Below are 22,081 nucleotides of genomic sequence, written 5' to 3' on the forward strand. Positions count from 1 at the left end.
TTTAGAATGCCACTTCACATTAGACAGATATTTTCAGGGAACTATCCACAAGGATTCCAAGATCTCTTTCTTAAGTGGTAACAGCTATTTTGTATCTATAGTTAGGATTATATTTTTCCACGTGCATTACTTTGCACTTATCAACACTGAATTCCATCTTCCTTTCTGTTGCCCAATCACCCAACTTTGTGAGATCCCATTGTAACTCTTTGCAGTCAGCACTGGATAAGTCCCTGTTCACCCATTTTTCAAGAACATTTAACACAGTAATCCCAATGCAGAGCTCTGCAGCACAACACTCATTCCTACTCTTTTTTCACCCTATCTTTTAAGCGGAGTACCTGGCAATGTTTTCATGTTGATCTAACGATCCATCAATTACTGGACTGCCCAGCCTTTTGTTATTCTTAATCACTCCGCCTTCCTCTTTTTATAACAAACTCCCTGCCCCAAAATCAAAGCTGCAAGCAGCTCAAACTCCGTAGCATTTAAAAACTGCCTCTGGAGTCAGGGCATGCAGCTACTACCCCACACAACCCCCCATAAATGATGCCCTTGCCCACAAGCACAGCTGATCCCCGGCTGATGAGAAAGCCAAGCTGCTGGCAACAGGCCTTGCATCATACCCTAAATGCCCTGCGACAGCTCAAGTTCCAGAGATCAGACCTCCTCCAGAATCTGACCGGCTGCCCCATCCCCTGTCATGGGTCTGCTGGATAGGGACCCAGGGACTGTTCCACCATTAACCCCCATTTCTTTCCCTTCTGGCTTTGTATTTTGGCAACTCCTCTCCTGTGAATGTGGGGTGGCCGCTGTCATGGGACCCTCAGTGCTAAAAGCATGATACTTAAGAGCAGCAGAAACTGGCAAGGTGACACCCATTCCCATGGCACTGGGGTGTCTGTGGAGACGCCAGGCAGAGCGTCCCACCTGGTCACACCACGCTGACCTGCAGCCCCAGTTGAGCTCCTCAAGTTCTAGGAGCTCCCAGCAGAGGCCCCACACCCCAGGGCGACAGCCAATGCCCATGCGATGGGGCTTCGCTATACCCAATGCATCGCAGGATGGGACCAACCTCCCAGGGTGCCTAATAAGTAATTGGATCTGGCCCCAGAGCAGGGCCCACCATGTGGCACAGCAGCCTGGCCTCCCTGCACTCACTGGGGATGCAGCCCCTTGGTGTGATCAAAACAGCCTCCACCCGGGGAACAGCTCTCGGCAAGCCCCTCCCAGCTGCAGCCCCCGCCCCATGGCTGCTGGTGCGCCGCATGAGCTCATTAGGCAGATGCCTGGCCCAGGTTTCTGGCTGCCTGGCCCCCTCACTGAGCTCTGAGCTGAGCTGCTCTTGGTACAGCGCTGCTGGGGGGCAGCGCAAAGGGGGCCTGTCTGCTGGCCACGTTTCCAACACTAAGACACACGCCCCATGTGCTCTGCCCCGGCTGGGAGGCTGGTTCCGTCCCAGTGCCTGCCCATCACGACGGATGGGAGCTTGCTCAGAGGGAGGCTGCCTCCAGGTGGGCTCCCCTCCAGCAAGCCAGCAGAATCAGTCAGAGGGAAGGAGCTGCTTGGTGATCCCACAGGTTCTCCTGCACCCCCAGCCCCATCTCCACAGCTCCCGCGCAGGCAGCGAGGATGGCTTTCACCCCGCCTGCTCCTTCCTGCCCAGCTCACCTGCTCGCTCCATGGCAGAACACGCTTGGTCAGGTTCAGGCTGGGGGGCTTCCTGGCTCCATCTGCCCTGTGGCCTCTGGACAGCCATCCCTCCAAGTCCTGCCCTTCGCCCTGCTGGGGAAACCGAGGACAAGGTGAGAGAGCTGCATCCCATGCCAGGCCAGGGGAGGGTCAACGGATGACATGGAGGCCTCCCACCCCAACAGGCTGTGCATTTAAATTCTCCCTTTGGGGAGCGGGAGCGCTTCCCCCCAGCAGCGCTTGCGGCCCAATGGAGCACTCCCTCTACTCCAGAAATGCAGCCCCTCCCGAGGCTGAAGTCAGCACCCTGCAGTGAGGCCGTGGGGCGGCTCAGGGCAGGCAGTGTAGAAGAGCCCCATGTCCAATAGGGAGGCTGGCAGGGCCGCAGAACCCCGCCTCCCCATTGGAGGGCTGGGTTGTGTCCAATGAGGAGGCCGGCAGGGCCTTGTTTACAAGGGCCCGGGGAATCTAAACACCCTTTCTGAGCCACCCACACCCAGGCGAGGGGCCAGGGATCATTCCGTGACCCGGCAGGAAGGCCTGTGTGTGGCACTTTCCTGTCTAATCGAGAGATGGTCCCAGAGCCAGGCACCGCAGCATCCTGGTACCTCCCCAACCCCTTGACACAGGACAATCCTGCGGGATCATTGGTTTGGCAGCTGCCCAGAGAGGCCCGATGAAGGGATGAGGGGCCCCTCAGGGCAAGGTGCAGCGTGCCCCCTACTGAGCTTACAGCTCTGCAGAGCTCACTGCCAGCGTGAGTCGAGCCAAGCACGTCACGCCGACAGCTGGGGGAAACAGCAACAGCGCTGAGGCTTCCACCTCAGCCCGGGGAGCAACAGGATTGAGCACGCTAGGCAGGGGGAAGGGAAGGGGTTACCTGTGTCCATTGGGGGTAGGGAAGCCAGAGGAGTGAGTTTGGCTTGGCGCTCTGAGCCCAGCGAAGCGGGTGTCCGGTCCTCTCCTGCACCCAGACCCACGCAGAGCCCTTCCTCCCCCGTCAGCCCCGTGTCACTGTCCTGATGGGGATGGGTTGTCTCCTAGGCATGAGAGGCCAATCCCGAGCAGGACACAGACACCGCACACCCAGAGCCAGGCACCGGGTGAAGCAGACGGGTGGTCATGAGCCCACTGGCTGGAGCCAGGTCCCGGCATGTAGCTTCGTTCCTCGAGGCAGGGAAGGTCCAGGGAGCACAGGGAGCTGCCCACAGAGACGAGGGGCCAACCGGGATGGGAGACTGGCCAAGAGCAAAGGCAGGCCGCCCAGTAGAACAGGACGGACAATGCACCAGGAGCCACTGGCCATGCCAAGGCCGTGCTAGCAGAGGGGAATTTCAAAGCAGGGCCAGGCGGAGGAAGAAGAGGGCTGCATGGGGGAGATGAATGCCCGCGGGGGAGCCCTCTGCTGCCCACATTCCTGCCGTGCGCAGGGACGAGGCAGTGGCAGGCAGGAGATAAACCACGCCTGACCCAATCCGCTTGTGCCAGCCGCTCCTCATTACACAGAGACAAATTACCCTGGCGACTGGGGTTCTCGAGAAGGAAACAAAGCGCCTTAGCCCGTGATAAATGACTCCTTGTCAAGCTCCCCGTCTGGTGGAATTAATTCCCAGCCAGCTGTGCCCAGCGTAGGAAGGAAGCAGGGATGGAAGGAGCCTGCAGCTACAGACGTAGCAGAGTGGCTGCCCAGCCGGCCCCGGGGCAGCGCTGTTTGGGTCCATGGCAGCTAGGGAAGGGATCTGGCCGGTGAAGCGCCTGGCACCAGCTCGAGGTGGCCCCAGGGGTGCTTAAACAGAAGGTCTTTGGGGCAGGCACAAGCTTAGGCGCACAGTGAGCACTGTACCTACATGCAAACAAAATGTGTGTTCAGGAGGGTGGGCGGAGGGGGCCCTATGGCCAGGGACGCTCTTTACAGCTCTGGAAAGGAGAGGTGCCAGATGTGACTTGCAGGAGACGCAGCGTGACCGAGTTGTGTGAGCAACGCGGGACGTTGTGACAGGGTCCCAATCCTGACCAAAAATAACCCGACCACGTGAACTCCGAAAACAAAGTTAGCTGTTTCATGCCTCAGTTTCCCCATCTGTAAAGGGGGTGGCACAATTCTGAGGCCTGCTGCACCGCACTGGGCAAGAGCCCCTCTGACAAGTGATGTGCTCTTTGTGTTACAAAATCCTCTGGTGCGGCCAGACACTGGCAAAGAGCTGCTATTTGTGAGGCCGCAGGATGGCTTGGGTCTTTGCTGCCCATGACCTCTCCCGACACTGCCACTGCAGAGGTGGGCGAAATCCAGAGCAAGCTGCCTGCTAGCAGCTGCACCAGTTAGCTGAGCCAAGCATTGGCTGTGGAGGAAGAACCAAAGCTCTGGTCAACCCCCGGTAACTGCTGTTACTCTGAGCCGCTCCCCACTCAATCCCAACATTGCCTGGGCAGCGAGTGAAATAAGGGACGGTCTTGTGTCCTGGAAGCCGCAGGATATGGGATAAGAGGAAGGGCGTGAAGGGGACAGGCTCCGAAAAGAGGGCAGAACACTGGTCTCGGAGAACCATCCGCCAGACATTAATGGGAAGGGGAAAAGCAGGCTGCAAACAGCTGCCCTAGTGGATTCTCCAGCAACAGAGCCAGAGACGCACGCCTGAATGCGCCCCACGTGCACCCCTGCAAGCCCAGCAGCACGGTGCAATCAGGGCTCCCATGATTCCTACTCGAGCTGCATGTACAAACTCTCGTCGGCTTTGGCGAGTGTCAGGGGTCCTGCCCTGCGGCCCCAGGAGCGGGGGGAGACGGCCCTGCCATTTGCTCCACGTCTCCCTCCTCTCCTGCTCCGTGTCCAGACGCATCATGTCAGTTTTGCAGCCTGGCAAGGGAACGGAGCGCCGCGGCCCTCGGAAAAGGGGCCGCTGGTGTTCAGGGCTGTAACGGGTACCACACCCCCAGCTCACAGATGCAGGGGTGGATGGAGCGCACCAGCTGCTACTTACTGACTTGTCCTGGTGCAGCTTGGCTGACAGGGAGCCAAACTCTGGGCTGTCACTGGCCTCCGCTGAGCTTCTTTCTTGAGGCCAAAGAGGCGCAAGGAGCCACCTGGCCAAAAATGCACAAGCCACCTGGGGGGTTTTGTGCACCAAGCGATTGCTCTCCAGCTCAGAGGCGCGGCTACGGTCGCTCCCAGCACAAGAAAGCCAATGGGTGATGAGGATCCTTCATGTACAGGTGGTGAATTGGCTCTTCTATCCCAGACCCTTAAGCGCCACATTTCCCAGGCAGGGTCTCTAAGCCTTAGCAGAGGATGGTCACTACAAGGGCTCTGCTCCCACAGGGCCCAAGCTCAGCTGCTTCCAACCTCCACTGCTTTCCCTGGTGCCTTGTTCAAAGAACGGTTGGTTCGATTTTTGTTTTTACTTTAAACAAATACGCACACGTATGCCCTCCCCCTACCCCAGGGATTCAGACTCAGTAATTCCCTGTCAGATGGGGAACAGGCTCTTCCACCAACAAGCCAAAGGCTTTGGAAAGCTAAAAAATAGGACCCATCTATTGGAAACCAGGAGGGGGCTGTTTGGTATACTCTGGCTGACACCACTTCCAGCCGAAGAGACAGACAGGGGCTCTGATGTAACATCCTGTGGAGAACTGGTCCCACATTTCCTGTCCAAACATGCTCCCCCTTCCCTGGATGAAAAATAGCCTTTTCCCAAAGCACAAAGCTTGTGTCATTTGAAATATTTCTGGCTTTGTGGCAATCTACCAAAAGCGAAACATTTGTTGATGTCTGGTAAAAACAACAACAAAAAAGCTTTGAGAGAGAGCGTGCAAGAGTTTATTCTCTTTGCCAATCACAAAGTTGGGGGAGGGAGGGTCTTTGCTGACTGGCGACAGCAGCTGCCTGTGGGCAAAGGAGCTGGTTTTGCGGTTGGAAGAAGCAGTGGAAAATTATTCCCTTTTCAAAGGTTAAAGCAACCGGCGACGGGGATGTGATTATTATTGATCGTTTGGTGCCCGCTGGAGCTGAACAGATGCACAGATCTGTTTTACGGCACTCAGACAGCCAAAGGGGATTTGCCTGCCTGCCTTATCCAGAGGCCCTGCAATGGGCAGCGCTGCCACAGAGCCTCAGTGGCCACGAGAGGGTTCGAGTCCCAGGTTCACTCCATACCAGCCCAGTGCACATCACCGACTCTCCCTGGCGGGCGGCCCAGCCTTTTGAACCAGGCGTGGAGCCAGTTTGGAGCGGATTCTGCTTTTCCGCCCCTTTCAGCCGGCTTTCCCTTTCCATTCCCTCTAAGCCCTGAGCTGTGTCTGGCTCTGACACGGGGCCTATCGATCGGGCTTAGCTAATTGAGAGTGGGCAGCAAGTGGCATTGGTAATCCATCCACCCGCCATTCCCCTCGCCCGCTGCACAGCCCAATCCCACTGCCACTTTAACCTTGGTCCGGGGCTGCTCCCCACACCAGCACTGCAACTTGGCTTGTGTTTATTTCTGGGCCTCCCTATGCTTCCTCTGCGGCTGAAATCTCATTCGCCTCATTCTGCAGATGAGGCAACCAGAGCCCGACGAGGTCAACGACTTGCCCAAGATCTCTCACAGGACGCTAGTGGCAGGCGTATCCCACTTAGCTGGGGCGTGGGCCAGGCACAGCTGTTACTGCAAGCTGATCTTTCAAGAGGCATTCACTTCAGCAGAGCTGGGAGCTTTCCCACTCAGCGGTGCTAGTTCCCAGCCTCGCCCTTTCCCCTCAGCTTCCTCCAGCACCGCACCATCAGCTGCAGGATCTCGTCGAAGTGCATCTACCCACCCAAGCAGGACCGACAGAGCCGGGCCAGCCACGCAGAGCAGCATCCAGTAAAGCTTTATGAATGGGTGCTTGTCAGTAACCACACCCCCTTGGTACACAGCACTGCCCTCTACTGGACAGAAGCAGACCCACCCCTGTGGGGCAATTCTTTTTCTCGTGGCTCACGCGAGCGGCGATCCTGCTAACTAGAGTTTGCCCAGGCACCTGCAGTGCTGACGGCAAAGACAATGAAAAGTGAGTGGCTGGCTCTCCAGCGTGCCGGGGCAGAGGAAAGCTCCAACCGGCTCCTCCACAGAGCGCTCCTTGCTCCTGACGCAACCCGCCTCCTGGTAACGCTTGGATCTTCCACAACACCAGGCAGCGCAATGATGGACCCAGGGGCAGAAGGGGGAAAAGTGATTAACCCAAGATCACTGAGCTCTGGCGTCCACACTACCCAGCCCGTTATTCCAAAGTAAAGGGGCTGGTTATTTTGAAATAATAACCCCTGCTTTCCTCGGGGAATAACGCTTATTTTGAAATAGCGGGTCTGTGGATGCTCCACTGCTGCTATTTTGAAATAGCTCCTCCCCAGAGTCACTGAAAGTAATCACTCCCCAGTGCTTCCTGGGGCTCTATGGCGAGGCAGCGTGCCCACATAGGGGGAGCCTGCCTTGGACTCATTTTGAGGCTTCCCCGTGGCGTGGACGTGCTATTTCGAAACAGTTATTTCAGGAGCTGTTATTTCAAAATAGGTTACTTTGAAATCATTTCCTAGTATGGACATGCCCCGAGAGAGTCAGTGGCTGCATCCGTCTGATAGTTTGCCTCTCCCAGCTCCCAGCCCCGCATGCCAGGCCTTAGCCCACCTGCTCCTTATGGAGATAAACCCATGCAGATGTTGGTCATTTCGCAGCCTGGCAGTGGTGCCCTGGCACACCTCATTGCAGGAGGAGTAACAGTTAATCCGAACTAAGGACTTAGTTCGGATTAATTTCTGACTGCCACGTAAAGCCGCGGGCAGTCAGTTCGAACTAAGGGGATTTAAAAATGGCACCCACCTGGGAACATGCAAATGAAGCCCGGGATATTTAAATCCTGGGCTTCATTTGCAAGTTTGAATACCTACATTAGCCACCCTAGTTCGAACTAGGGGGCTAGTGTAGACATACCCTGAGAGAGGCAAGGTCCCAGTCTAGCCCACATCTATGTAGCGCCTGGCACAGCTGAATCCTGCTACGGAGCCTCCAATTGCTACTAGAATTAACCATCTCCAGTTATTTGTAGATGTGCCCTTCGTGGCCCATCACGGTAGGCCCTATACACAGCATGGTAAGGACAAGAACTAGCCAGACCTACCCATTCATCCCCATTTTACAGATGGCAAATGCAGTGACTAGCTCTGGACACACAGGGGGCTGTGTCTAGACTGGTAAGTTTTTCCGCAAAATCATCTGATTTTGCGGAAAAACTTGCCATCTGTCTACACTGTCCACTTGAATTTCCAGAAAAGCACTGACGATCTCCTGTAAAATCATCAGTGCTTTTCTGGAAATACTATGCTGCTCCCATTCGGGCAAAAGTGCCAGTGTAGACAGCATAGTTCTGTTTTCCGCAAAAAAGCCCCAATTGCGAAAATGGCGATCGAGGCTTTTTTGTGGAAAACCGCGTCTAGATTGGCCACGGACGCTTTTCTGCAAAAAGTGCTTTTGCGGAAAAGCATCCTGCCAATCTAGACGCGATTTTTCCAAAAATGCTTTTAACGGAAAACTTTTCCGTTAAAAGCATTTTCGGAAAATCCTGCCAGTGTAGATGTAGCCAAGGAGTCTGATCTCCCAAGGCCAGCCTGCCTCTCCGGACCCTGCTGCTGGGGTACAGCGAGCCAAAGGCCCCTAAGTGCACCGGGACATGAAGGCTGATGGGACCACACAAAAAGGCAGCCCCCCCAGAGACTCAGGGAAGGCCATGGCTGAGGCCAGCACGGAGGGTGACAAGTACATTGCACATCTGAGTGGAGCACGCGGCGACCGGAGGTGGCAGATAAATGCTGTAAACAAAGAGGAGCCTATTAGGATGCATGGCACTATGGAAGTAATTAGCAAACTTTGTCTAAACGAACTAATTAAAGCCCTGGAGGAGGGGAACGATGCCCTCTGAAAACACGATTAGACAGGCAGCATAATTAGGCTTTGATTGTTGGAAAGGAAGAATTTCTTCTGCTCCCATGGAAAGTTTAGCCCGAATTCTAGAGTGGCCTTTAGAAGATGCGCTGTGGTTGGGGTGGGTGTGGGGAAGGGCTCTGAAGGTGTCAGTGCAGGGAGAGGGAGGGAGCAGCCGGTACCAGTGCCAGTTCCAAAACTCAGTGGCACTTTCATGCCAATGTCTGGGGGACTTGCTAAGGCCCCCGTGGCTGGTGAGAGCACCTCAGTGCCACTTGCTCAGAGCCCCCTACCCCTTGGTGTGGGCCCTTGGGGGGAGGGGCTGATGGGCAGGATCCATGTGGGACCAGCGCTGGATTGGCACACATCAAAGGGGGAGGACGCACTGACAACGGCCCATGTCTAATGAGCCTTTGTCTTGCAATTTCATTGCGGCCTCGTGTGCAGCTGGCTCTTGTTAGCAGCACACGCTCGGGAAACCCCCCAAAATGGCTCTCCCCACTCTCCAGCCCCCGCCTCCAGGGCAGCCGAGCGGTGGCAGATAAAAGCGTCTCTGTTCCGCAGCAGTGCGGAGCCAAGGTGGCTCCCTGCCATGGCTAGGGAGAGCGGGGGGAGGCGGGAGCTCTATCGGAGGAGGGGCTGGGTGCTGGCAGCCCTGCCCTGCCCCAGCTATAAGGAGCTGTCTGTGGACGACAGCCTCTGTAATTAATGCTACTGAGTTTAAACCACCCTGGGCTCCAGTTTTCCATGGCTGGGGCTTTTTAGCCCCATTGCTTTGCTTTGGATCCAGGGCGCTATGGCAGCCAAGGCTGTTTTCCTTTCCAGCCAGTGAACTTCTCCCCGCCCTGCACTGACAGAGGCAGCAATTCAGAGGCTGCCCTGAGCAGGCCCCTGCTGGCTTGCCTTGCGGGATAATTCTCCCGTTTGTTCCCAGCGCTGGGGGCAGGAAGAAGGGGCCTGTAATGCTCAGACGGGGCACAGCTCTGCTGAGCTGCGGGATGCCCTTCCCGGCCTCGCTCATGGAGCCGCCAGCACGGAACGGAGGAGACGAGAGCGGACAGGCAATGGGGCTTTGCCCCCATGCCGGCCAATGGGGCAGCTTTCTTGAGGCAAACCCCAGCACCGACAGGATCCCCCCTCATAGCCCCAGCCAGCAAAGCTCCACTTGGAGCAAGTCTTAGCTCCACCAGTGAAAACAGCCACTGAGCCTAGCGGGGCACCGGAGCAGGGACCCAATGGCTGGAATGGTGCAAATCCTGCTTCTCAAAGGGGCGTGTCTAGTTGAGATCAAAGCAGGGAGAACCCCTGGCTGCCTGGGAGAGCTGCACCCTCACGTCGCCGCCGGATCACAGTCCTCTCCTGCCTCCCACTGGGTCCAGCCGGGCTAGCTCTGCAGGGCCTGCAAAGTGGCATGGGATGCTCAGGTGACAGGCTGGAGATGCTCCCGGCTGCATGGGGGGAGGCATGGAGGAGCCCTGCTCTCAGTGGCTGGAGGGAAGGGTGGGGAGCCAGGCCAGATGCCTGTGGCTGCCAGCACACACGGGCTCTTTCAGATGGGAAGCAACTTCCGGGAGCTGCTGGCTGGGTCCCACTTAACAGCGGCCTTTGTTCCAGTGACATCCCCAAAACGAGGCTGGGGACAAAACCACCGAGAGGCCAAATGCTCGGTTCCGGCATCGCTCCGCCCCACCCCGGCAGAGATGATCCATTAGTGCCCCGGGGCGCTGCCCCCGCCAGCAAGCACAGAACAGAGAAGGGCGCCGAAGCTGCTACCGTGGCCTGAGATCACCCAACGCCAGCACGTTGCGCAGGCTATCAGGGCTGGTTCCTCCTCTCTGAGCAGCACAGGAGGGGAGCAGATGCGGCAGGGCTTGAGAGCAAGGGAGGAGGGGGCAGGCAGGAGGCAACGGAGGCAGCAGGGCTGTTCAGGGTGCAAAGGATGAAGGGCAGGGAGAAGTGAAATAGCTGGGATAGACCACGCCAAGCAAGGGACTCTTTGCAGCAAGGCAGGGTTGATGGCTTGGAAACGGCTCAGTAACAACCAGCATAGGGTTAGTTTGTCCAGTAGACACTGCAGGGAGCTGGGTGCCCACAGGCCTGGGGTCTATTCCGAGCTCCCTGGCTGACGTGCACGCCGTGCCCATCTCTCACTGCGTCTGCTTCTCGGGGTGTGCCGGAGTGGATGCTACTGATCATTTCGCCAGACACTTTTGCAGCCTCAGGTGAAAGGTGTGCGAAGGGCAGGCTGGATTTTCGCACCATGTCAGTATTTCAAGAGCTCCCAACCCTCATGCCTCAGGGCAGCAGCTTGGCCAGGAAGAAATAGCTCCAGCCTAGAGGAAGGTGAGGTTGGCCCTGGTATCTAAACCACCTGGAATTGGGCTGGGATGTAAATGGTCCTTTACTTTCTCCAGTCCTCCCCACAGAGTCTTCAATAAGCTGGGGGGCTGCAGCCAGTGTTCCCTGTAATTTTTTTTCAGCCATGTGGAGAATAAATTTTGTTGTGTGTAGCGAGGCATGAGCAGGTATGTACCACCAGTAGAAACCCATGCTGATGGCTGTGGGCGCTTTGCTAATCAGCTGGGCGGCATTTGAATCTTTCCTGAGTGGCTGCGCAAGTGCTCAGTTTACAGGGACCCCTGGCCGCAGCTACTGGCCTGGGCCAGGGCTCCATTAGCACAGCTCTCTGCATGTGGCAGGCCAGACGGTCCACACCCTGTGCTAAATGCTGCCATGTGATTTCCATTCCAGAACCGTTTCTGTCCCCCTTGCATTCTGTGGCTGCCAATGCCTGCGGAAAGGGGCAGCGATCTGTCAGTGTCACCGTTATCACAGTGAGGGGAAATGAACTATCGCCGGCAGGCGGTGAAATATGAGCTTTCCCTCTACCAGGCTCCCGTACAGCCTGCGCAAGCCCTGACAGCGCAGTCCTGGCAGAGTGAGCCAGATCCAACGTGCTCCTTGTACTACCCAGGCCACCGTGGGCGAGGGGCCCTGTACGGCACATGGCCCACAGGCAGAAGCAAGGGTGCCTGTGGGGAGCAGGGGTGCAGGGAGAGCCCCCCCCCCGAGGATCAGGGAGGGGGCATGAGGGAGCAGCCAGTCAGCAATCAGGGCACAGAGCATCCCCTGGGTGCTACCATGCCTCTGTCCGCAAGCCAAGCACCCAAGTGCCCTGCCAGCTCTTCCTCCAGCCCCTGAGGGGCTGCAATGGCAGAAGCAGCTCGCTGTGCCCAGCCCACAGCCGGGCTCTCAGCCCACAGACCCCAGCGGGAGCAGGGCCATGTCCAGTTCAACCAGCAGAGACCAGCTGTGCTCCGTCCACTGGGCAGGCCCTCCCGCACGTCTTTCAGAGTGGTGATGCCACTGGGAGACACACACTCCGGCCACAGTCCCCTGCCTGCTCCCCACCTAGTGTTATCTTCAGGGGCGGCTGGGTTCCCGGGCTCCATCCGGCCGAGCAGCATTCTACCCCTACTCTGTGCTTCTCAACAGGGCGACGCTGAGACGGGGCTGCCCCACGCCTCTTGCCTATGTGCTCGCCAAGGGGGCACCCCATGGGACCCACGGACACGCCAGAGGTGTTCTGATCCAGGATCCCCACACATGCCTGCAGGAGCTCGCCACAGGGACGAAGCCGTACAGGCCAGCTCTCATACCCCTTCCTGGTTTCCAGCAGCACAAGCCCCTTGGGCAGTGGTTCTCAACTGGGGCAGGTGTACCCAGGGGTATGCTGGGGTCTTCCTGGGAGTACAGCAACTCAGGCCACATCTATACTTACTGCGCTGGAGATCAATCTTCTGGCATTTGATTAAGCAGGTCTAGTAAGGACCCGCTAAATCAAACGCTGAGGGCGCCCTCAATTTGTGAGGAGGAAGGGAAGTTGATGGGATTGTTTGCTCCCATCGACCTCCCACTGTGGAGTCACCACCCCAGCCCCTTCCCCTCCCGCCATGGCGCTCAGCCTGGGAGCACAGACCCCAAATGGCCGCTTGCCGCCGCCTGCTCCCCCGCCACGGCCCAGCTGAGTGGTGTAGCGCTTGGCCGAGCCGCCACGGAGGATGAGGAAGCGGGGTGGGGCGCTGACATACACAGCCAGGGGGTGTGGCCATGTACGTCAGTGTTACAGACTCACAGACACTGGGCTACTATCTATACGATTCCATGGCAAGCATAAGAAAGTGCACGATGCAGTACCCGCGTGCGGCGCTGCCGCCACTGTGTGTCTGTGTCTGATTTGGTCATCAAGCAGCTTTTAAGTGAGGTACACAGGCCAAACCAGCCTCCTCAGAGGGGGACGGGAGTCCGGAAAGGCTGAGAGCCACTGCCCGAAGGAGTCCTGCCGTGTACTTCCCACCACGGTTATCCTAACTCCTTCCATGGCCTTCCCATCAGGACCCCTGCCTCCCTCAGGGTGCCCTCTGTGTCAGGGCAGCATCAATGGGGAGACCCCTTCGCAGCCCAGCTCAAGGGGCAGCGGCAGGAAGCCCTGCAGGGAGACCCCAGGTTCTGAGCTGGGGGAGGGGCCTAGTGTTAGCTCACTGGCCCCGCCCCTGGCACGCACACAGCTCCACCCCCCCACGTGCCTGGAGCCCAGAGCCGGAGCCTAGAGCTCATTTCCCATCTGCCAGAGAGAGGGGACAGGCCAGCCAGCAATTACCATCTGCTCATCCTCCCGGCTCTCGCTGGAGTCCTCGGCCTTTCTCTGCTGCGCTGATGCCCGGGCCCCGGCCCCGCGCCTGCCAGCATCTGTCACCTCGCCCAGCCTCTCGCCATCTGCAAACAACAAAACAGATGCCGGGGTGGGGGGGGGCGCATGAGACGGCAGCACCGCAGCTGGAGAGCTGCCGCCCACCCGCCAACCCCGGGGCATGGGAAGGGTCGGTGCAGCGCCTCGGAGCTCAGCGATCAGCACCACTACCTGTGTGTCCCAGGGGCCCAGGCCGCAGCCCCGCTCACAGCCAGGGCCAGTCTGTTCTCTCCTGCCAGCGCCACAGAAAAGACCTGGCCAACATTTTCAGACTTGGGTCCCGGATGGGAAACGCCCAAATCTGAGCCTCAGGGGCGCGAGTGCCTGGGAGTCCCCCCAGCTTCAGAGAGCTAGGGAAGGGTTACTTGTAGGCACCGAGATTCAAACAACAGAGCCTGTATCGCTAGTGGCAACCAAGCTGCCTTGCTGAGGGTGTATCAGACTCAGCCACGGAGGAGCAGCCAAATCCCAGCTTTGGGGGCATTCAGCGCTGGAGGACAGCGGAGTATGTGGCGTTACATGGGACACTCTCCCAAACCAGAGTCTAACAGGGCAGGGCTCATCCTTGCACGGTGGGTCTGGCCAGTGCCCAGCGATGGAGCACTCTTAGGGGCTCCTGCAATACAAATAACTGAATCCCACTCCGCCCCCTGTGGAGCCGGGCTCCTTGCACGCCCGGGGTAGGGCCTAGGACGCGGGGTGGCCAAATAGCTCAGAGAAATTGGGTTGCCAGGTAGGCGCAGGGGCCTGAAGGAGCTGGAAAGCCCTGAGGATACAAGGGAAGGGCCTTGTGGGTCAGTCACTGGTTAAAAGACAGGAAACAGAGGGTAGGAGTCAATCTCCTCCCACCCGCCATCCCGCCTGGGTTTGTCCTGGGACCAGTGCTCTTTAACGATTCATTAACAATCTGGGAAAAAAGGGGTAAACGGTGAGGTGACAAAACCTGCAGAGGATACAAAACTACGCGAGGTAGTGAAGTCCAAAGCAGGCTGTGAAGAGCGACAAAGGGATCTCGCAAACAGGGTGAGCAGGGCCACGAGGAAACGCAGCAGGGAAGTGCCACGCCCTGGGAAACAGAATCCCAACTCTGCATCAACGGGACCCTCGTAGCTGCTGCTCTCCCCTCACATGGGAGATGTTCCATGCTCCTCGCTCTGAACCTTTAACCACTCCAATGCAACCCGGCCTGCCCGCGAGGGAGCCGCACAGCTCGTGCCCTCTATGAGCACCGTGGGCACCAGTGGCAGTGCTGCCCAGCGGGACCCTGCCCCCAGGATCCAATGCCATGTGGTGTCCTTCACTGTCCAGCCGCAGCCTTCTGAGAGACCGTCCTCTACCTGCTCGGCAAGAGGCACCGGCACTGGAGACGCCCCACCGCACTCACCCACCCCAGCTCCCCCGTGCGACTGGCAGATGCCATGTGCCTCGCTGGCCAGAAGGAGCCCACAGTGGGGCACGAACCAGCAGCAGAGGGAAGTGCTGTGTGAGCCCCAGGGCTGCTTCAACCTGGATCTGTAGCATCGCCTGGGTCCTGCACCTAGGTCTTCCCATGCACCCCAGGCCTGACCTGCAGCCCCGCCCAACCCCCACCCAGATTTGCCTGTGCATCCCACACCTCATCTGGACCCCCCAGCTATCCCAGCCCCACCCTCACCCAGCTGACTATCCCAGCTCTGGCCCCTCCCAGCTCTGCCCATGCACCCATGAAAGGCCAGCTGGGGATGGCAAGCCCCAGCCCCGCCCCCTTCCATCTGAGGCTCCGCCCCTTTCGACTTAAGGCTTCCTGGCCATGTGGAGAGTTGCAGCTGCTGTGCTGTGGTCCTTGGTGGCTGAGGGAAACTGGGCTGCTGCGCAATGGCTCGATCCTTTCCCAGTTGCCGGGGGAAGCTGGCCTGCTGTGCCGCAGCTCATTGCTCCCAAGCAGCCGGGCTGCTGAGCTGGGCTACTTTCCCCAGTGGCCGGACAGAGCCAGGCTGCTGCGCCGCGGCCCCAGCCTAAGGCAGTTGGTCGCGTAGGCTATTTTGGAAAGACTGTGCCTTCCCTTGCCTACATTACCGAGTGCCCCTGCCTGACCTGCAGCCCCCGGCTGTCCCAACCCCAGCCTCGCCCACACACCCCAGCTGTAGCCTGGTACCTCCCCACCTCATTGTGATGTTATTGGATTGTGATGTGTCTTTACTGATCACTGTTGCGACCACTGCTTCATGTACGAAGTGGGCCAAGTGAGATGTCTACGCAAAGCTGATGGTTCGCTGGTTATGGTTGGGCTACGTGTGTGCGTGTATCATGTTTGTACTTGGAGACCTGAGCATTAGCTGTGCGTCTGTACTTCAAATGTTAGCTGCTGGAGCAACACCCACCAAGTAGCTCGCCCGCATGTCTGATGTCAGGTGGACTGGCCTATCAAGAAACATTCAATGAACAAGGAAGTATGGGAGGCACCAAGGACACTGAATGGACTTCCCTGTAAACCTTCAGTCTGGAATGTGAGCTATTGTGTCTACCTGTAAAGACCTGAGTCATGCACAGACAGGTGACTTGCTCACACCACTCCAAACTCCACCTTGGGGCATACTGTTACACAGCGAGAACAATGGGTTTCCTTCCACATGGCTGAGAACATAGAAAGGCCCTGAAATCCCTCCATTTGTCTTCAATCCTGCTTCTCACCTCTGATGACCCATCCTAAGGAAATGTACTCTAGAGGCTTGACTTAAACCAGTAGTTTGCTTCCCTCTCTGCTAATAGCCTGCCCCCAAGCACTTTGCAGCTGGTATATGCAATCTGATTCCTTTTACTATTTTACCTCTCACCCTTTCTTTCTTTTTATAAATAAACATTTAAAGTTTAAAAACAATGAGTCGTCCTGTGGGACCTTAAGAGACTAACAAAAGTATATTGTACCATGAGCATCATGTGATGAAGTGGGCTTTTCCCACAAAAGCTTATGATCCTATATACTTTTATAAGACTCTAAGGTGCCACTGAACTACTTGTTGTTTTTAAAAGTTACAGACTAATATGGCTACACCTCTGAGATTTTACATTTTAGATTCTCAAGGACTGGCAACAACATGCTTTTTGGGTGAGAGCGAAGTTATAAATTGACCTAAGAATGTGGCTGGTCCTTTGGGATCAGAAGACCTTTTTCATTTGGTGAGATCCGTTTTCATAACCTCTCTCTGTATGAGGCATGGTACTGGTGGTGGCACAGGAAAACTGAAGTGTTGAGGGGGGATTGCGTGTATGGTTTCTTGTTAGCTAGTGTAGCAAACAGCAGTGCTCTTTGTGACTGGCTTGGTGTGCCTTATGGTGAAGGACCCCAGTCTTGGGCTGTAGTACCCGTCTCTACGCAATGTGCCCTGAACTGACATTCTCAGCAGTGCCCCCCAGAACCTCCCCTATTACACCCACAGCTCTGCCAGCTGCCCGCCCCCCCATCCCGCCCTGCTATTTCGGAGGTGGGCCTCTCCTGAGTGCAAGTTGCCAATTAAGTTAGATGAGACCAGGATACATATCAGGCTGGGTTGGGCCAGGAATCAGGATGTGGTCTTGCGGCCCAGGGAACTTGGCAAAAGTTCTGGGATTATTTTTGGATCCAAGCCGCTGTGTCTCTGCTACTCTACATGGGCGAGGTCTGAGCACAACTGCTACCACAAACACTTCCTCAGACTACTAACCAGGTTTGCAGCATCTGACATGTATCAGACAAAGTGGGTCTTTGCCCACAAAAGCTTATGCCCCAATAAATCTGTTAGTCTATAAGGTGCCACAGGACTCCGCGTCGTTTTTGCAGGTTTGCAGCAGCAGTTTAACTCAGCTGCCCTGGCTTTTTCAACTTGTGGGCTGGGCACGTGGGGGCAGAATCCAGGACAGGTGGCAACACTCAGACCCCACTGAACAGCTTTCAGTTGCTGTTACCTGCTGTGGCCCGGCTTTGGAGAAGCAGCCCCCTGGCACTCGGGATGTCCTGCCTTACGTCAGAGGGACCAGGTGATGGCAGGGAGCGGTGCTGCCAGGATGGAGCTAGCACAGCTGATGAAGACACTCCAGGGCCGGGCTGCATGGGGCAGAGGGCAGGTGTCCTGGGGGTTGGGCACATGGCTGGAGGAGGGCAGTAGCAGGAGGGGTTGCCCTGGTCCCAGGAGGCATGTGCCTTGCAGACAGTGGTGCTGGTCCTGGTACTGGCGGGAGAAAGTGGGGAGCAAAGGGGCACCGCTCTGGGCTCCTGCCTCACACCTCTGCTCACCCACTTGCAGCAGCTCATCAGCATCAGCTTTAATTACTCCTAAGGCCGCCCAGCCCGGAGCCCTGACATCACAGCAGGACTCAACTGCAGGCTCCTGGCTGTGGCTGAGCACCCAGCCCCAGAGATGAGGCAGAGGGGCCCTCCATGCACCCAGCTGACCACTTCCCCCCCACTCCACAGCACAGAGAGGACAGCACCTTTTCTAAAACAGTCCTGTTTCTGTCCCCAGTGAGGCGCGCAGCAGATTCCCCCAGCAGCCCCTGGCTTTGCCACATCCTATGCCCCCCACGCCCACAGCCAGATCCCCCTTGATGCCCTCAGGGGAGCTGCAGGAGTGCAGGGCTGGGCCTTGGGCGTTCTGATACAGCCCTCGACTGGCCCACCTGTCGCCTGGGTGCAAGCAACCTCCTGAGCGGGCAACTGCTGCCGCTGGCTCTCAGGCCCTGGTCACAGGTCGAGTGCGACAATCGCAGCTTCACCCAACCCCCTTCAGACCTGCCTCTCTCCCAGGACGGGGAGTGGGGAGGCCCTGGCCTGTCTCGCTCGTGCTGCATTCTTTGGACCCGAGAGGCCTGCAGCCCGGGTGCCCTTTCCAGGGCAGGTGTCTCTAGCCCCTGGGGGGCAGGCAGCCCTGGCAGCATGAGGAGCTGCAGCAGGTGAGCGGTTTGGGTGGAAGCTGCCTGCTTGCAGGCTCCCCCGGAGCAGGTGGCGCACGAAGCGCAGCGGAACCTACGGAGAGGAAGGTGCAGCCCAGGCCCTGAAATTCCCCCTCCCCTTACCGCGAGGAGCGAAAGGAAGAGAAAACTGCCCATCCGGCTTGGGGCTAGAGGGGACCTGCGGGATCCCCTGGGGCTCCACTTCCTTCCCATCCAGACCAGACCTCCTAAAACAGCTCCCACGCCCAGCGTCCAGACAGGGCCCTCAACACACCGTGGCCACCCGCCCTGCAGCACAGGGGCGGATGAGGATTTCGTGGGGCCCAGGGCAGCACAATTTCACGGGACCCCCCCTTTGACACGGCGCATGCGCGGGGTTTCTTGAAGCGCGGGGCCCGGGGCAGCCGCCCCGCTCGCCCTGCCCTATATCCGGCCCTGCTGCAGCAGCTCGTCCCACCCCCAACTCTGCCCGGCACAGCCTGCGGGGAGAATGCTTGATTTCCCAGCATGCCCCGCTCCACTGGGAGGCTAAGTGATCCTCTGTAGGAGCTGAGCCTGGTGGGGACGGTCCTATGGGATCCATGGGTCCCAGTAGAGATGGGTCCCTGGATCCAGACCCCCAGGGGGCTTATGGAGACATTTGGATCCAATGCAGATGGGTCTCAGGCCCTCCCTGGTCCTAGGCAACTCTCCCCAGGACATGCAAGTACCATAGAGGCAGAGGCAGGGTCTGGAGGAGAGTGAACAGGGCAGCAGCCACCAGCAGGGCTCTGTAATTGCCTGTTGTCAGGAGAGAGCTCTCAGCAGGAGCCCCATTCACCACACTGGCAGGAGGGAAGGACTTCAGCGAGAACTCCTGGGGGAGGACTCTGTCAGTACAGCTCTCGCTCACTCTAGCTATGTCGACACTGCAGGGCTTTTGGGCAAAACTCTTTTGCGACGTGCTTTTGTGCAAGAGAGTGTCCTCGCTGCATGGACGCTCTTGCCCAAGAAAGCTCTGACGGCCATTCGCAGAACGGCCCGTCAGAGCAACCGGGCTTTTTTGGATAGGCTCTTTCTGCACAAGAAACCCCTGCAATGCGTCCACGCACACCTTTCTGCGCAAGAGCTGTAGCGCAAAAAGGAGTTATGCCTCGTAGAAGGTTATCTACCCTGCAAAAAGCCCTTCGTTCTGTCGATTACCTGTAGATTTTCTTGAACAAAAACACGCTTGAGGTGTGAACGCTCCATGGGTTTTTGCACAAAAATGGCTGTAGTGTAGACGTGGCCTTCCAGCAGCCTGGAAAGGGCTGCCGATCCTGGCCCCACAACAGCAGAGACGCTCTCTGAGCTGTCAGCTCCCCCTGCCAGAGCTGCCCTCCCCTCATTCACACCCAAAGCCCAGCCAAGCCCCCACACTCCCACTAAAGCCTCCAGGTTCAGGCTTGACACAGGAATGCAAAAGCTGCCCATCGTCCCTCCTCTCACCGTGCCCAGGTGGGGCTGAGCTCCAACCCACTAGACAGGGAGAACCCCATGCCAGATGTGTGTCTAGCGGTCAGCCCGTAGGCAGGACTCTTGGGTTCTAGGCTCAACTCTGCTACGAATGTGACCTCGGCCAAGTCACTTCACCTGCAGCCTCCGATTCCTCTCTGCCAGGCAGGGAGCAAAGAGGAGCCGTCTCCGGGGCTCCAGGGTCAGAGAGGCAATACGAAGCTGGAAGAAGTAATGGCTAAACACCCGGGCCTTGCCCCCTTTCAAGATCAGGGACATAAAAGGTTTGATTCCTTGGTTCCCTGGGCCCTGTGCAGCCATTCACCCAGCACAAAGAATGTGAGACATAAGTGCACACTACTAAACCGCACCCACTCTGCACTGAGGTGAGCAGCAGTGCAAGGCAAACTTGGCCCCGGCCACGTAAACCTCAAGTCAATGCTGCTTTGTAACTTGTTCCTGAGTGGCAAAACAAGCCCTGACTCCAGCTGGAGTGGAGAGCTTCTGAGCAGGCTGAGAAGAAATAAGTGAGAGGCTCTTAAAGGAGCCCCGAGGCAGGTGTCCAAGTTGCGGGAGCATCCCCCGACAGCAGAGCTCTCAAACTGCTCTGTTACAGCGCGGCATAATAACACTCCCGAGCTAGGCATTTCCCTCCAGAGTTGACACTGATCCTTCTGCCCGGCTGAGCCAAGGGAGGTTTGATAAAAGTCTCTACTTACAGCATTAAAATAATCTGCTTCCCAAGAATAACATCCTAGGGATTTTGAAAATGGATTAGCTGTTCACTAATGTACCCGCCATCCGCCCAACCCGTGAAACTGACACCTCAGAGCCTTTCCAACCAACAAGAAGATCTGGAAGCGAACCAGGGTCACTAGCAGGAGGGAGCGAGGGATCACGCGCCACAGGGGCATGAGGCGTTTGCTTTCACACAGCAGAAGGGGCAGAACCAATTGTGAAACGGCCTGGGTGTTTTTGCGTAGAAGGAACCATCCGAGATGGGTGCTTAAAAGCCGTGATGGCCAACACAAAGCCGGAGTCCATGCTACGCTCCAGGGTGTCCTCATGGCTAGGGAAGGCAAACTCCCCCAGCCCCACCCACCAATGCCCAGCCCCCCACCACTGTGGCTGCTGCTAGACACTGCCCAACCCCACCCCTTGCTCCAGGATAGCATCCCCAGTCTAGGATAGTGCATCCCCAGCTGTTCCTGGCTCTGGAGCTCCAGAGAGCCAGTGGATGGTGTGGCTGCAGCCTGCCCTGGTCCTGGGGAGCCAGGGGGCAATGCAGTTGTAGCCTGCCCTGGCCCCGGGGAGCTGGGGGACAATGCAGTTGTAGCCTGCCCTGGCCCCGGGGAGCTGGGGGACAATGCAGCTGTAGCCTGCCCTGGCCCCGGGGAGCTGGGGGACAATGCAGCTGTAGCCTGCCCTGGCCCCGGGGAGCTGGGGGACAATGCAGCTGCAACCTGCTTTGGCCCTGGAGAGGAGAGCAAGGAGGTGCAGGCCCACCCTTCCCAGGCCATGTCTGCTGGCCGGACCAAGAAGCCCCCAGTTAATTGGCTGCCATGGGCTTTTCTCTGCCGCATGCCGAAGCCGTCTCCTGTCAAGTTCAACAGTCCGTTACTGTGAGCCAGGAGATGAGACCCAAAGGCGCGTTTCGGACCCGCAAACCCTCATCTGCAAGCTCCACAAGCGAAACCAATGGTCAGCTGTCCTTGACTGCAGCAAGGCACCAGTTCTCAAAGCCTTTCCAGCCAGCGTCCCGGGCTAAGGGCTCCCAGGTGTGGAGGTTAATGCTGCAAAATAGGCGGTTGGTCTTGAAAGTGTCCTTGTAACATTTTCTTCTAGTGCTCTGCAGTTCTTCATAACAGCTGGCCTTCGGCAATCCACCCTCAGCCCTAAAAAGCACACTGTGCTCGCACCATGGAAGCTGCTCTGCCTGTGATATTACTCAAGGACCTCGGCATCTGGAACCAAACCTTGCCATTGAATTCCCATTATCCACTGCAGACACGGTCGGTGGGATTGGGCCATTCCATTCTGAGTGGCACTGATACGTCGCCCACCTCTCACAGCCGTAGCGGAGTTGGGTGTCAATGCCGACGTGGCAAATGCCTATTTTATCTGCAGTGTGACACTATGTTCACTACAGAGATGACATGGAGATTTCTCTAAAGGCTTCACTGGCAGCTCCAGTGCATTTCACCATGTCACCGCCAATCACTGCATGTTTTGAAATGACACTGCCAAGGCAGCAAAACCTTGAGTGGTACCTCAAAGCTGGACCATGACGTCTATGTACTGCAGGCTGAAGATTTTGCTGCATGTACAA

General features: G+C 57.5%; 1 protein-coding gene across 5 annotated transcripts in view; it reads right to left on the reverse strand.

Moving 5' to 3' along the window:
* Positions 1-22,081, reverse strand: part of B4GALNT4 (beta-1,4-N-acetyl-galactosaminyltransferase 4) — a 120,472-nt gene that overhangs the window by 39,119 nt on the left and 59,272 nt on the right. For 3 of the 5 annotated variants that reach the window (XM_089778713.1, XM_089778714.1, XM_089778715.1), the window contains exons 2-3: positions 13,285-13,400; positions 1,672-1,782 (exon numbers count right to left, since the gene is read on the reverse strand). In XM_089778713.1, coding sequence (XP_089634839.1) covers positions 1,672-1,782; positions 13,285-13,400 — 227 coding nt within the window. Of the gene's footprint in view, positions 1-1,671; positions 1,786-13,284; positions 13,401-22,081 lie in introns of all 5 variants that reach the window. The other 2 variants (XM_089778712.1, XM_006131669.4) reach the window with 1 other exon arrangement.

Source organism: Pelodiscus sinensis, chromosome 5 (assembly GCF_052426305.1).
Source record: "Pelodiscus sinensis isolate ZL-2025 chromosome 5, ASM5242630v1, whole genome shotgun sequence".
Taxonomy (NCBI): domain Eukaryota; kingdom Metazoa; phylum Chordata; order Testudines; family Trionychidae; genus Pelodiscus; species Pelodiscus sinensis.